This window comes from Rhagoletis zephyria, unplaced genomic scaffold (genome assembly GCF_001687245.7).
Source record: "Rhagoletis zephyria isolate East Lansing unplaced genomic scaffold, Rhagoletis_zephyria_1.1 Rzeph_scaffold_06447, whole genome shotgun sequence".
Lineage (NCBI taxonomy): Eukaryota > Metazoa > Arthropoda > Insecta > Diptera > Tephritidae > Rhagoletis > Rhagoletis zephyria.
In genome coordinates, this window is record NW_016163530.1 from 19,248 (window position 1) to 33,029 (window position 13,782).

Genomic DNA, 13,782 nt, shown 5'->3' on the forward strand with positions numbered 1-13,782 from the left:
TTTAAATATACATGTGTATGTATGTAGTGACATATTTGTACACGACTATCGCGATATCATTGACTAATGATTTATTATGGTATTTTAATGTTGAAATATCTTTTTCTGACGCTTATGTGTTAATATGAGTGTAGTGTAGCAACAACAATGAATCCTTTTTTTTTCCTTCTTGAACTTCTTAACGACAGTTACTTTGCTCTACTTTGAATATCATTCATTTCAGTGTAAGTTAGTTACCAAGTTTAATTAACTAATTATATACCATAATTCTTCGTTTTCGCCAGCCTTGCCTTTCTAATTTAATTATAATTTAACAAGCAAAACAAGAAATTAAAAATAAATTTTCATAAATCAATCACATATCAGCTGATTCAAAATCAATTATGTTGGAATTAAAAAATAAAGACAAAAAAATTTCACATAATCGCATATGTTGTAGGTAATCCCCACACATGCATATGTATGTATAGGCTGGTGGTTAAATTCTCTAAGTGCTGTAGACCGAAACGGCAGAAAGCGCCAGCACAACACAATCAGGGATATGAATGGCGAGAGCGCACGCGCAGATCATAACAATGAATTACGCTTAACTGAATGTGAGTGTATTATATGAAGGTGTTTCGAGATGCTAAACTTAAAGGATCATTGTCGCTGGGTCCTCTATGAAGTCACGGAAGTATTGCAGCCATTTGGCAGCAACAGCGCCATCAACAGTTCTATGATCTGCACTTAAGGTAACGTTCATAACGCTGACTTCACGGAAACTGTAAGAAATTTAAGATTTTTATTAGAAAGTTGTCTCAATTATATAGCAAATAGCTCATTTACCCNATGGTATATATTTTTATTAGAAAGTTGTCTCAATTATATAGCAAATAGCTCATTTACCCTTTCAGGCTATCGGGGTCTATGACAAGCTTCTTTGTTGTGGCGCCAATTGCCAAAATGCAGGATTGTGGCGGATTTATGACGGCACAGAATTGAGAAACGCCTGAAAAGAGGGCATATTAAAACAAATATTTCAAATATTGCAAAATAATTTGAGCTTACCCATCATGCCGAGGTTCGATACACAAACGGTGCCACCTTGGAATTCCTGAGGTTTCAACTTGTTCTCTCTGGCCTTGGCAGCTAACGATTTCGTTTCCTGCGAAATGTCGACTACGCCTTTGCGGTCGGCACTAAAGACAATTGGCGTGATTAGACCGGTGTCAGTAGAAACGGCCATCGAGACGTCGACATTGTCAAATCTTTAAAAACAAAAGATGTTTATAATTTAAATCGGTTTAATCTACTGTTTAATTAATAATAAGTAAAAACGATTTGGCGCTCACTGTCTTATTACGCTCTCCATCCAATAAGAATTGGATTCCGGCACCTTGCGACACGCTGTGGCAGTAGCTTTAATGATGAAATCGTTGACCGATACACGTACGCCTTGCTTCTCATATTTCTTGTTTACCTTTTCACGCAGTTTTAGCAGCTACGAACATTCATATAATTTAGTATATTTATGTGTGTAAATCTTCAAACACAAATCACGCCACTTACATTATCCATTTTGCACTCCATGGTAACATAGTAATGCGGTATTTGCTGCTTCGATTCCTTCAGCCGCTTCGCAATCACGCCGCGTACATTCGAAACTGGTATATCGATATAGCCTCCTTGTGGTGCAACAACGGTGGGTGCTGCAGCTCCGACCTGTGGTGCAGCTGCTGACAAGCCTGCAAGATCACTAGATTTAATTGAGCCATAGATGCCACTGCCTTTGCCTGCATGCGTGATATACAAAACAAAAAAGCCAATTAGTAAGGCAACAAACAGTGGGTTAGATATTAACAAAGGGATGTATTTTGAAAGAAACCTTGCAATCGGAGACTTTGTGCTTCGGCCAATTTTTTGGCCATAGGGCTGGCGTAAACACGTTCGCCGCGTTGTTCAACGGCAGTAAGAGGCTTACCACCGGCAGGGGCGGCAGGTGCTGGGGCGGCGACTGGTGGTGGTGGCGGTGGAGGAACTGGCGCAGCTGCAGCTGGTGGAGGTGCTGCTGCGGCGGCCGGTTTGCCTGCTGCGGGTGCATCGTCAACAAAGTCTTTGAATGCAGCAACATCTTCCTGATTTGGTACGATGATGCACACCAATTTGCCAATGGGAACATCCTTAACACCAGATTGTACAACAATTTTTGCCAAGTAGCCCTCTTCTGGTGTTTCGAAACCCATGGTAGCTTTATCAGTTTCGATTTCAGCCAATAAGTCACCTGCGTAAGGAAGAAATTAGTATCGGTCCATAACATAAAAATTCCTTGCATATTTGCTTACCTTCATTCAGTTTGTCACCTTCCTTTTTCTCCCAACTGACAATGGTACCCTGTTCCATCGTCGGCGAGAGAGCTGGCAACGCCACTTTAATGTGATCGGGTAAATCGGCATAGTTGCGTGCGAAATTCGTGCTCCACATGCCCAGTGGCTTCGGCACGGTTACTACATGGTTCCTTGGTGCGAGTCTGAAAGTGAAAACAATTTATAGATATGTAGAGAAAGAAAGAATGCGTTTCTCTAATCAAGTTGTATTTAAACCGATTGAGCTTGCTAATTAATTAGGCCCTGATTTGAAGAATTATTCCTCCCCACTATTTGATTTGCCAAGCAACGAGGCTGTTAAGTTCCTTTCTCCTAAAAGCTTAACACAAACTAGAAAATTGTAGGTTACTTATTTTCTGGATTCTCATAATAGCGGTTATTGAACTGAATGGATATTAAGAAATTCGACTAGGGAATGATTTCGCTTAAAATAAAACCGTTGTTTGTATGTTGTTGTAATAGTTTTTGTAAGATGTTTAAACCTGTTAAAAAAAAAAATATTTTTTCAAGCCCTCAAGGCCACAACAAAAACTTAGAAATTCATTCACAAAATAAAAGCTAAATGTGCACATAAGCATGGAAAGTATGTGTTCTATCATATGGGCCGAGAAGCCTAATGACCGATTGTTATCACTCATAAGTTGTGACGCCATCAATTATTCGATTAGCTAAACTACCTTACCCCGCACCATATCAAGCTACACCCACGTTTTATAACACTAAATTTCATTATTCGTGCTTTGAAATCTTAATTAGGAAATTTTATTAGTTGCCATTTCTCTGGCGTCATAATTGTATTTGGCATTTTCTATAATTCTTTGCATTTTGCAATTAGCAGATATCAGCCGACGTTACACAATCAGATTTCTAACCTTAAAACGTCATCGGAGCACCCCCATCTTCTGGCAAAACAACGGAATCTGAGTTAGAATTTGGCATTTGACAAACGCACCTGAGTGTCTGCAACTTCCTGGCCGTTTGTGCGCCCAAAACGCGCACGGCTTCACGTGCAGTTCTGGCTCTGGCTAGCGATGTTCCACGCAGTAGCACGAGCTCATTGCGTGCTGCAATTGTCCTCAGCATCTTGACCAGCTAAAGTGAAAGGGCACAGATTGTTAAATTACCACCGAATTAAATCAATTTAATGAAAGCGCAGCTAAGGAAGTTTTAAACTTTTCTAGGCTGCTACGTATTGTTGTTAAATAACTGCCAACTTTATTTCATAAGACAGTTTTTCGATCGAAATTAATTTATTGTAATCGCGCTCACACACCGACCTTTCTCGGAAGGTTACATACACACCGCAAATCGTATCGAACTGAACTAGACTAATGTGAAGAGAAATGTCAAATAAGAATCAAAAATCCAATAAGAAAAGTCAAATAAGAAAAGTCAGCCGTCAGCAGGGAATGGTATTAGGGTTGCCAAGATATTGCATGAGAGAAAAGAACAAATTAATAACGAAATCTTACGAACGCAGGGCATTGCATTATGAATTTTATTAAACTACTCAATTGTTTAAGCTAAACAAAAATTGAACTTTTCATTAGTTCTGTAAGCATTCCTAAGAAGCTAATCAAGTAGCGTAATTCATACAAAGAAGTTAAATTCGTTTCCCATAAAAAGTGACGTATCCGTAAAAAGTGACGTACTTTTGCGTTAATTGGGCAGTACAAGATTTTCCACACAATTTTTCATGAAAATAACATACAAATATTGACTAAATCGCTTATATGTAAGTGTGTAAGTACTCGATCAACGTTATTTAATAAGTATAACGGTATTATAGGAAATGTCAATAATAACCAAAACTTGTTTGAGCTAAAAAATTTATAAGAACTAATAATCTTCCGCAAGTCTTAACGCAATGAAGTGCTGATTTTGGCACTGATAACAAATGCTAAGCAAATCCTCTGCCACTTGCGCTGAAGAGATAAGCTTTGAAGTCATTAATTATCAACGTGTATATACACACGCATAATCTGCTTCATTGCATTTCAAATGAAAGACTAGGGCACACGCGACAAATGACTTTCAAAAGTTCTTGATTTAGACAATCCAAAGACATGTATTTCCCATTTACTTTTTAAATCATCTTTTCGCATAGCGTTTATATCAATGAGATTTTATACAAATATTTCGATTAGCAACATTTAAATAAGAACAGGTTTTTTCTGACAGCGATCGCCCAGTGGCAAGCCTCCTTGTATTTCTGACATGAAAAAGCTTCAATTAAAAAATCCATTTCCGTTCGGAGGCGGCGTAAGACTGGTTGGTCCCTACATTTTAGTAACAACATCAACGTCGACGTCTATAGTTCGTTGATGTCTATAGTGGAGTCCGATTGAACACCAAAATAGGCTATTGCATTTTAATACTCGATTTTGGTTTTACATGAAGCCGAACATATTTTGATTACCATTATTTTTTTGTGAAAGGGTATACAATAAATTAATTATGATTTTTCAAGAAATGGATTTAAAAAAACATGTTTCCCTTGTTGAAGCTGCATAACCTACCATATAAGTTACTCAAAGAGTTTTGAAGGCTGCTGTTTGGACTTTCCTTCACTATAAGGCAGTGACTCTATGCCGTCACCCAAGGAAGCTTGTATTGCCTGTCGGGGGCCTATTTCAATGGGTTGTCTTTATTTTCTTAGAAATTAGTCCAAAATTCAAGGTTTTATTTTCATACCCTCGTACGTATTAGGTCTATCACTGAATCCTTCGTATTGCGATTTTTCGTAAAATCTACGAAAATTCTAACATTGAATTCGAATAGCTACGAACGTAGCGTATATTTTAAATACACACATTCGTAGCAATTCGGATTCAGTGGTCGCATTTTCGTAGATTTCACGTAAGTTCGGACTACGACGGATTCTGCGATTCTTTTAGCTGTTTTGAACCCGTTCTGTAAGCTAATCCCTTTAGATTAATAGTTTTATTTTTTTCGGACGTCCGAATCCAGCTTTGCATTTTATAGATCTTGTCTGAAAATTTTTGAAGAACATTACCGATAGTAGTTTTGGTAAACTTTATTTTTATTTATTTTTTTATTATTACGTTTTAGACCTAAAAAACTTAAAATATGTATAATAAAACTTTACAATTCATAAATTTATAAATTCATTGCATTCGATGGGCAGCTGGAGAGGCGTCGGAAAGACTACGTGCGGCAATGCATGCGTTGCCAATGTGGCGTCTTCTATTCAAAGTCACAGATTTAGTTTCGATGTCAGTTAAAAGAATCTCTGTGATGCAGAAAAGAATTTCTATCTGGCGAGGCCTTAACTCAATTTCCAATTTTTGTTTTGCGTGAGATTTTGATTTGACGTTTCATTGAAAGCGATTAATTGAAAGGCCGTTCACACCAGACGATTGTTGCTTTCAACTTAAACTTGCCTGTAAAATCTCATGTGAACGCCGTATTAGTCCTCATATATTATTTGCACCCGGTTGCCATCCCAACAAAATAATAGGAAGCATTTAATTTTGGCGAACAATGCTCTGACTATAAAAGTAAACAAATACATCCAACAGATTTTTCGCAATTGTGTTAAATATCGACCATGAATGCTTCGAATATTTCATTTGTACATCACTACCATGATTCAAAAATTATGAATCATGCATCACTACTAGGTACCGTTTTAAAAAATTTCACCGACAATTCTAATAGGAAATTTTAAGCGGTATCCGACGGATGCCACCCGAACGTATCTTATTCGGTTCCCACTGTCATAACAAGCAACGCAGCATTAGATTCGTGCAAATTGCATCGGTTGGATACACGCCTATGATCCGACGATGTCTTTCGCCCGAATCTAAACCTTCACTATCGCTTGTTTTGACAGTGCAAATCGGATTAAATCCGCGCGGACGTCATCCTCCGGATACCGTAATAGCATGAATACCACACAAAGAAAAACTAGTGATTAGGGTTATCCTTAATCCAAAGCAATAAACAAATAATTTGCGGACCAGTAAACATACTAGTCTGAGTAATTTCCAAATTAGTCCTTTTAAAAGCAAAGTTACAGCTATGTTTTTGCGGTTTCATCGTCTTACCTTAAGACTTAAGAAAGTTGTGCGAAATTGCTGAAATAGCAGTCCTTGTAGTAGCTATGACCCAGACCCGTGGGGACGTCAATAAAGCGCTATAATTTACATACACTTTTTAGCGTATAAGATTTGTTCACATATCGTAAAACACAAATTTAGTTATGAACTTTTACAAAGAAAGTAGTGAATGCAACATTTTTAGTACATAGTAAGATTAAATAAAGCAGCAAGTATATTTTCTTTTTTGTAGTGAAATTGAGTGAACAGTTGGTGGCGCTTGAACTAGCACCTTGTATTTAATTCAAGTTATATTAATGATTAATGCGAACAAAGAAAATTTTTAGACGTCACAATGTTTAGATTTGATAATCCTCGAATGTGGATGTTCCAACCGCATGATAAAAATTTAACCCATGGTATTTACCTTAAAAACAAAGAAATGCAAATTATTACTTATTCGGCTTTATAAGATATTTTTACTTACGATATCATCAATTTTCAAAATGGAACGCACTGTTTCAGTAGATAGCGAAATTGCAGAAATACTGACTAATAGCGGTTGTAATACATTTTCGGCCAAAATGTCGGTAATAGCACCCTTGCGCACATTAATACCGGCTGTTTTTTCGCCTTGCGCATGGCGGTTTCTCAATTCTGTTACGGTAGCAATTGGGTTGAGACCAGCATTTTCAGCCAAAGTGGATGGTATAACCTCCAAGGCATCAGCGAAAGCACGGAAACAATAAGCGTCAACGCCCTCTATGTCTGCGCAAGGCGGCTAACTGCAAAGCCATTTCAATTTCCGGTGCACCACCGCCAACGATTTGAGCGCGCTTCTTCACCAAACAACGCACTACACAGAGGGCATCATGCAAAGACGTGCGGCTTCTTCGAGCACCAACTTATTGGAGCCACGGCAAACAATGGATACGGTGCGTCCAGGATTCTGAATGCCTGTGATCTTGACAAATTTGGAAGTACCACTTGCCACCTCCTCAACCAGATCAGCATTTACTAAATTTTCAGCAACAAAATGATCCAATGATGCAATAGGACGACAGTTAAGGGTCTTGCAAATAAACTCGATGTCTTCACGTTCAACATCCTTAACAACAAGGCACTTAATCTTGTCCAAGAAATGCTGAGCTAAATCGGAAACAGCATCGCTATAACCACAAAGAGATTAGTCAAAATGATTAAATGAAATTTTACAATAACTTACCGCAAAATAGATTTCTGCACTAATAATACATTGCAGCCAGCTTTCTTTATTTGTTTTACAATATTCAAGATATATGAGCGCTCCTCTTTCAGCACACGATCCATAGCAGCATAATCCGATACGATGACGTTGTGATCCATCTAAAAGTATTTAATAATATTTATTAATGAAATTAGTCTTCACAGCCACGAATTGGTAAAACTTACATCAGTCTTTGGTGCCGAAATGCAGAACTGTATTAAGCCGATCTTGGCCTTTTCGATGCGCTTGGGTGCATTTGTACCAGCCGAACGCGAAGTAAACACCAAACCTTCAATCAACTCGGTGTCTTCGACGGTGCCACCGAGACTACGAATTACCTTAATATTCTTTAAGTCAACAGCACCTTCCTTTCCCGGCTCAGCCACCTTTAAAACAGCATCTACGGCAATGGGAGCCAAAAGACTGCTCTGTTGAGAAACCACTTTAGAATTTAAAGAAGTCGCCGCACTCTTGATGAGTGTTTCACGATCAGTTAGTTCAATTGGGGTTGACATTTCCGTAAGAATTTCAATGGCTTTATTGGCACAACGTTGAAAGGAATCGGAAATGGCCGTGGGATGTATACCCTTGTGCAACAATTTTTCACTAGCTTCCAATAAAGCGCCAGCAATAACGACCACTGAGGTTGTACCATCACCGGCCTCAACATCTTGGGCACGTGATAGCTCTACAAGCATTTTGGCAGCAGGGTGAAGTACGTTCATCTGTTTAAGTATGGTAGCACCGTCATTTGTGATCGATACTTCACCATTGCCGGCTTGAATCATTTTGTCCATGCCGCGTGGACCTAAGCTAGTGCGAATGGCATCGGAGACAGCTAAAAAAAGAAAATAACATGTTAAGCATCAAGCAAGATCATTGTCAATTATGACTAATAGCACAAAATCATGACGTCATAACAAAGTTGAAATTTACTTTCAAATAGAGCTAGTTTTTTTAATAAAATATGGACACAATTTGCGTTTGTAATATGTATGTATGTATGTATATGAAACATTTCACACTGCTTTTACTCCTTTGTTCAAAAAACCGAACTTTCTAGAGTCTAGACAATCGCGGTCAGGTACTACCACCGCCATTGCAATTTAGACCCGCAATTTGGCCAAGCAGCTGCCCCTATTTTGAGTAAATTTTGCATGTTTCAGTGGTGACTTTGCTATAATTTATACGCCATTTCACTTGAATTATACTGAATTTTCAATATTGTCATGAGTGGTGGAATTTCTATAGATTTCTAACCTTTTGCTGCCTGAATATTTGATAGACGCACATCGGCCGGCTTCGATTTATCTTTGAAGGCTTGTCCTTTTGGTTTAACTGGAACGAAGTTTGCTTTCGGAGCCATTGTTCTTCAGGCTTTAAGATTTAATTCACTTTTTAATTGATTAGAGAAAATTCTTGCGATTTTTGTGGATTAAAAACACAATCGAACACCGACGAAAAACCAAACGCAAAAGACGGGAAAAAAGTACTTTTTTGTTTTTCTTTACGGTTGTTTTCTCATATTTGACAGCAAAAATGTCAACAAAGTAGGACTGAGAACAAGTGTTGCCAGCAGCACCAATTAGTAGTTGGATCATGTGTTGCCAGAGTTACTGGAACGCGTGTACTTAGTAACGGTTCAGTATACCGAATTATGTGGTATTCACACGCCAGGGCTCTAAGCATTTTAAAATCAAAAATAAAAAGGTGAAGTTGTTCAAATTGTATCACACCATGTTGTCACACATGTGGGATCGTGTAAACCTCAATTTTTTGAGCAGCGTAGCCATCTTGTTTCGCTGGGAAACAAACGAAAAGCAACCAAAGCAAAGAAAACAACGAAAACCAAAATTGCCTAAAATTATTGTCAGCCACTTTTTATACCCAATTTAGCTAAAATTATTCATTAAAACGCTTTAAAACGTGTTGTCATATTGAATTAACTCTTCTTTAGTTAAAGAAAAGTGTACACAAGTAGTGCTTGTGTAAACAAATACTCAGCCGACGAACCCACTTTCACAAACTTTTTTTTCAAACCCATATAAAAAAAACGTCGCCTTGCGTGACCTTGAATTTTTGATTCATGTGAAGAGACCCCTACATTTTTACTACCCGATACCGGTTACTCCAAACACTTGATCCGGTTGCCATTTTATTGATTTTATTGACATTTCTACGTTTGCAACTCTGCACACACATGTCAATTCCACTCTGCTTCTTCCTTCTGTCTTTTCAACGACGATAACGATAATCAGAATTTTCGCTTTTTTCGTGAGCAAAACAAATTAATTCTTGTATAAAATTCTCATTGAAAGCTTCAATTAACACACTGAACAAAAGTATTTAACTTCTGTAGTGCATCCGACCAAAATTAGTGGCGTTTCCAACAATTTGTGGCGGAATTATTGAGTAATACACCGAAGGTAAATATGTAGACACATATGTACATACATACATATGGGCGCGAGCATGCATATTTTCCGCCCGTTCACCGGCTCTATCGCGTTATTGCAAATAAAATATAAAAAAATCGATTAGCATCTTTTGTTTTATGACTCTGGGCGCAACGCCGAAAGAAAAAAAATTAACATTGGCATGATTGCTGTTTTCTTATCTACTTGCCGCACTGATGTAACGCAAGGGTGCGAACGTGCCAAATGCGTTGCTGGCTATCTATCGCCAATGACTTCAGTGTGATAATAAAAACTTTTTTCCTTTTTGCAGAAATTTGGTCATTAGCATAACATTGCATATATTGTTATAGGCACACTATTATGGCATATCGTTTCGGTTCCGTTAGTATAACAAAATGGCAATTGGCGCTGTTGATTGGTACACCTGTCGCTATCGGTTTGGGTGTATACATTTACAAGAAATCAATTGACGAAAAAAAGCCTATTAGCGACAATGATGCTTCAGAAAATGCAGCTATACGCAAAAAGGGACTTCCGGCCAAGGATAAGAACCAAACACTTTCCATCGATGGCACCGGAGAAGACAAGGAGCTAGAGCGTAAGAAAAAGAATGCTGAACTGGGAAGCGAAAAGTTGTCCCCAATAAAAGAAGCCACTATGTACAAGAATGATGGCAATGTTTGCTACCGCAATGGCAAATATGACGAAGCCATTTCCTTTTATGATAAAGCTATTGACAAATGCCCAGCCGAAAACCGCACCGACCTCGCAATTTTCTATCAGAATCGTGCCGCTTCATATGAAATGCTGAAGAAATGGAATCGCGTCAAGGAGGATTGCTCGCGTTCGCTTGAATATAATCCACGCTATGCGAAAGCATATTTTAGGCGTGCTAAGGCGCACGAAGCTACGAATGATATGCTAGAATGCTTGGATGATGTCACTGCAACTTGCATACTAGAAATGTTCCAAAATAATAGCACAATAATGTATGCGGACCGCATTCTAAAGCAGACCGGTCGTGACGACACCGAACGTGGGTTGAAGGAGCATAAACCAATTTTGCCATCGAAGAATTTCATAAATACTTATCTGCGGTCGTTTATTGCTGATCCAATAGAGGGCATTACTTTGCCTGTGGCAGAGGACGGAGCAAGTTTGAAAGGTTTTGCGCGGGCGAAGAAAGCATTGGAAGAAGAACAGTATGAGGAAGTTATACCAGAGTGTACGGAAGAGATTGAGACTTCCGAATCGGAATCACAATACAAATCGGAAGCTTTGTTGTTGCGCGGCACTTTTCATATGCTCTCGGGTAATTTCGCTGCAGCGAAACAAGATTTGGATGCTGTGATCAATAACGGTATGTGAAAGGGTTTAATTTTTTTATGAATATTTAATTAATAATAGTACAACTATTTAAAATTGTTTAATATTAGCTGATGCCGATGTGTCGCTACGAGCTGCTGCCTTTATTAAGCGTGCCTCCTTGCACATACAGCTAGAGGAGAAAGACTTGGGGCTGGCAGATTTTGAAGCTGCGTCGAAATTGCAACCAGAAAATCCAGATGTTCATCATCAGCGTGCACAAATCTACATTTTGATTGATCAGCTGCCTGAAGCGCTCAATGAATTTGAAAAGGTCTTAAAAATGGCACCAAATCATGCAATGGCTTACATACAGAAATGTTACGCCGAATATCGTATGGCATTGATGTCCCAAGATCAGATAAGACTTATGATAGTCATGAACGAATTCAAGAATGCCATTGAGAAATTCCCCGACTGTGTTGAATGTTACAGTCTGATGGCACAAGTTTTGGGCGACCAGCAGCAATTCCAACAAGCAGATCAATTCTACGAGAAAGCTCTTAAGCTAGCGCCAGAAAATGCTTCATTATATGTACACCGTGGCATAATGCTACTACAGTGGAAGGGTGATATTGATAAAGCCATCGAACTCATGAATCGAGCAGTAGAAGTGGACAACAAATGTTTACTAGCATATGAGACACTCGGCACAATTGAAGTGCAACGGGCAAATCTAAATCGTGCTGTCGAACTTTTTGAAAAAGCAATAAAACTGGCAAAGAGCAGATCAGAAATGGGTCATCTATATGCTTTGCGAAATGCTGCAGTTGCTCAAGTGAATGTTACGCGTAGATTGGGTATTGATATGTCGACAGTATCTGCGCTGGCGCAATCGGGTACAATACCGGTGTCAGTATAAACTGTAAGCGTGTGAGAAGGGGAACCTTAAAAGTACTTTGAAGTAGTATCAAGTTTAAGTAATTTCGCTGCAAATTAACCATTAATATAAAAAATTCCAATAAGCTAAAGAAGAAGGAACTTGCAGTTAATAAGCGTGAATATAGCATACAAGCATTTCACCTCCTTTGGCCCAACCTTACCGAGCAAAGTCTAATCAGTGCAGTATAAGAGGTGGAAATACTCATATAATAAATTCATGCAACTAAATGAAAGAAGAGGTGCTCCTAAGTTTTTTTTTTTTATTAAACTCTGACGACACTCCCATAAGCTTGTATTATTGTTCTCATTAAATGTTTTCTGACGGGTTAACGCTGAATCGAAACTAGAACACAAGCTTTCCGATTTTGTGTGTTTACGGAGCGCACGCGGGTTTGGCGCTTTTTATTTGGTAACTCATAGCGAGCTCGCTATTGCCGTAATTCACAGTGTAAAATGAAATTCACAGCCAAAGTTATGTCTACCGAATTGCGAGCATGGTGGGTTCGAACACATTTATATGTAGGTAGTACATATGGTTTCATACACACTATTCAAATTTAAATATTGCGTCACATAAATGGAGCACAAATGCTTGGAAATTAAACCTGAGTAAGCCTTGTTTAAAAAAAGTGTATTATGCGAGTAATCACAAACATATTATATTATTTATAAATAAAAGTTTAGTTATGTAATTATCGACTTGTTGATCCAAAGTCATTACATAGTTTAAAATTTCTGTTGATTGAAATTTATTGTACCCTGGTCATTTTCTATACACACAATATTAAACTAGATCATAACTATTTACGCTTACATTATTGTTATTAATAAAAACGAAAACGTATAGAGCTAAAATATTAGCACTTAAAGCAGTCATTGTTTTTATAACCAACGGATGTTGGAAGAACTCCCACTAAAGCTTTTGACCGGAAATGTATTATAAATAGTTGTCCGGAGAAACATTTGTTCCATTTCCTTGTATTTTCAAGCATTAAAAGTAGACGCCTTCGATTCGCCACGTCTCTGCTCGCTTGACGAAATATTTCTACGTGAAATCAACAACAAAGTTAGCAAGCAAATGTTGTAGCAGCAGTGCTCAGCAAGCAGGAATGAACGTTGGCAAGTTTCGTTGTACCTCATTAATAGTTTCGTTCGTTTCGCCACTAACTGGTGGCGAATCGACAGCGGCTAGTGTTTTTTATTACTTCCTTCAAATTTGACGCCGATTTCCGTTTTATACCGGATTTGCACATTGTGAAGCTAAACATCCGGTTCATATGTACATATATGTATGTGTGCAAAAACCGAGTACCTTAGTAGAATCTAACTAGTCATAGTTCTTTAAGCGAAGCTGTAAAATCAATATACATACATATATGTATATTTTTAGTTGGCAATTGTATTTCATTAATTAAACAAACCATTGTTAACATTTATAAGTTATT

General features: G+C 38.1%; 3 protein-coding genes across 7 annotated transcripts; 1 reads left to right on the forward strand and 2 right to left on the reverse strand.

The window, feature by feature from the left end:
- Window positions 1–134: 134 nt before the first annotated feature.
- On the reverse strand, window positions 135–6,539 carry muc (dihydrolipoamide S-acetyltransferase muc). Of its 4 annotated transcripts, none has more exons than XM_017629040.1 (8): window positions 6,437–6,539; window positions 2,325–2,509; window positions 1,868–2,263; window positions 1,552–1,775; window positions 1,335–1,483; window positions 1,051–1,250; window positions 889–991; window positions 135–764 (listed from the first exon to the last, which is right to left on the reverse strand). In XM_017629040.1, exons 2-8 carry the CDS (start codon window positions 2,461–2,463, stop codon window positions 635–637), a joined length of 1,341 nt encoding a protein of 446 aa, XP_017484529.1. In that variant the 5' UTR covers window positions 2,464–2,509; window positions 6,437–6,539; the 3' UTR covers window positions 135–634. The 4 variants fall into 4 exon arrangements, with proteins under 4 accessions (XP_017484529.1, XP_017484527.1, XP_017484528.1 ...); XM_017629038.1 differs by lacking the exon at window positions 6,437–6,539 and adding an exon at window positions 3,319–3,718 and having other exon boundaries at window positions 1,552–1,727; XM_017629039.1 differs by lacking the exon at window positions 6,437–6,539 and adding an exon at window positions 3,319–3,716 and having other exon boundaries at window positions 1,552–1,727; window positions 1,964–2,263.
- Window positions 6,540–6,630: 91 nt separating this feature from the next.
- LOC108373178 (T-complex protein 1 subunit delta-like) lies at window positions 6,631–9,217 on the reverse strand. The gene is given in 7 exon segments (XM_017629036.1): window positions 6,631–6,854; window positions 6,915–7,194; window positions 7,196–7,307; window positions 7,310–7,596; window positions 7,653–7,792; window positions 7,859–8,511; window positions 8,934–9,217. Coding segments are annotated over 7 exon segments (1,596 nt in total). The 5' UTR covers window positions 9,040–9,217; the 3' UTR covers window positions 6,631–6,836.
- A 649-nt stretch (window positions 9,218–9,866) lies between these two features.
- On the forward strand, window positions 9,867–13,025 carry Tom70 (translocase of outer membrane 70). 2 transcript variants are annotated; one of them, XM_017629043.1, is made up of 3 exons: window positions 9,867–10,099; window positions 10,401–11,450; window positions 11,527–13,025. In XM_017629043.1, exons 2-3 carry the CDS (start codon window positions 10,451–10,453, stop codon window positions 12,315–12,317), a joined length of 1,791 nt encoding a protein of 596 aa, XP_017484532.1. In that variant the 5' UTR covers window positions 9,867–10,099; window positions 10,401–10,450; the 3' UTR covers window positions 12,318–13,025. The 2 variants fall into 2 exon arrangements, with proteins under 2 accessions (XP_017484532.1, XP_017484533.1); XM_017629044.1 differs by lacking the exon at window positions 9,867–10,099 and adding an exon at window positions 10,155–10,318.
- Window positions 13,026–13,782: the final 757 nt, after the last annotated feature.

Coding starts and splice junctions, on each gene's coding strand:
- muc (XM_017629037.1), bottom strand. CDS start 3,449: ATGCTGAGGACAATTGCAGCACGCAATGAGCTCGTGCTACTGCGTGGA. Junction 1,251..1,334: donor ATGGAGAGCGTAATAAGACA/GTGAGCGCCAAA, acceptor TTGTTTTTAAAG/ATTTGACAATGTCGACGTCT. Junction 992..1,050: donor ATCGAACCTCGGCATGATGG/GTAAGCTCAAAT, acceptor CCCTCTTTTCAG/GCGTTTCTCAATTCTGTGCC.
- Tom70 (XM_017629043.1), top strand. CDS start 10,451: ATGGCATATCGTTTCGGTTCCGTTAGTATAACAAAATGGCAATTGGCG. Junction 11,451..11,526: donor GGATGCTGTGATCAATAACG/GTATGTGAAAGG, acceptor GTTTAATATTAG/CTGATGCCGATGTGTCGCTA.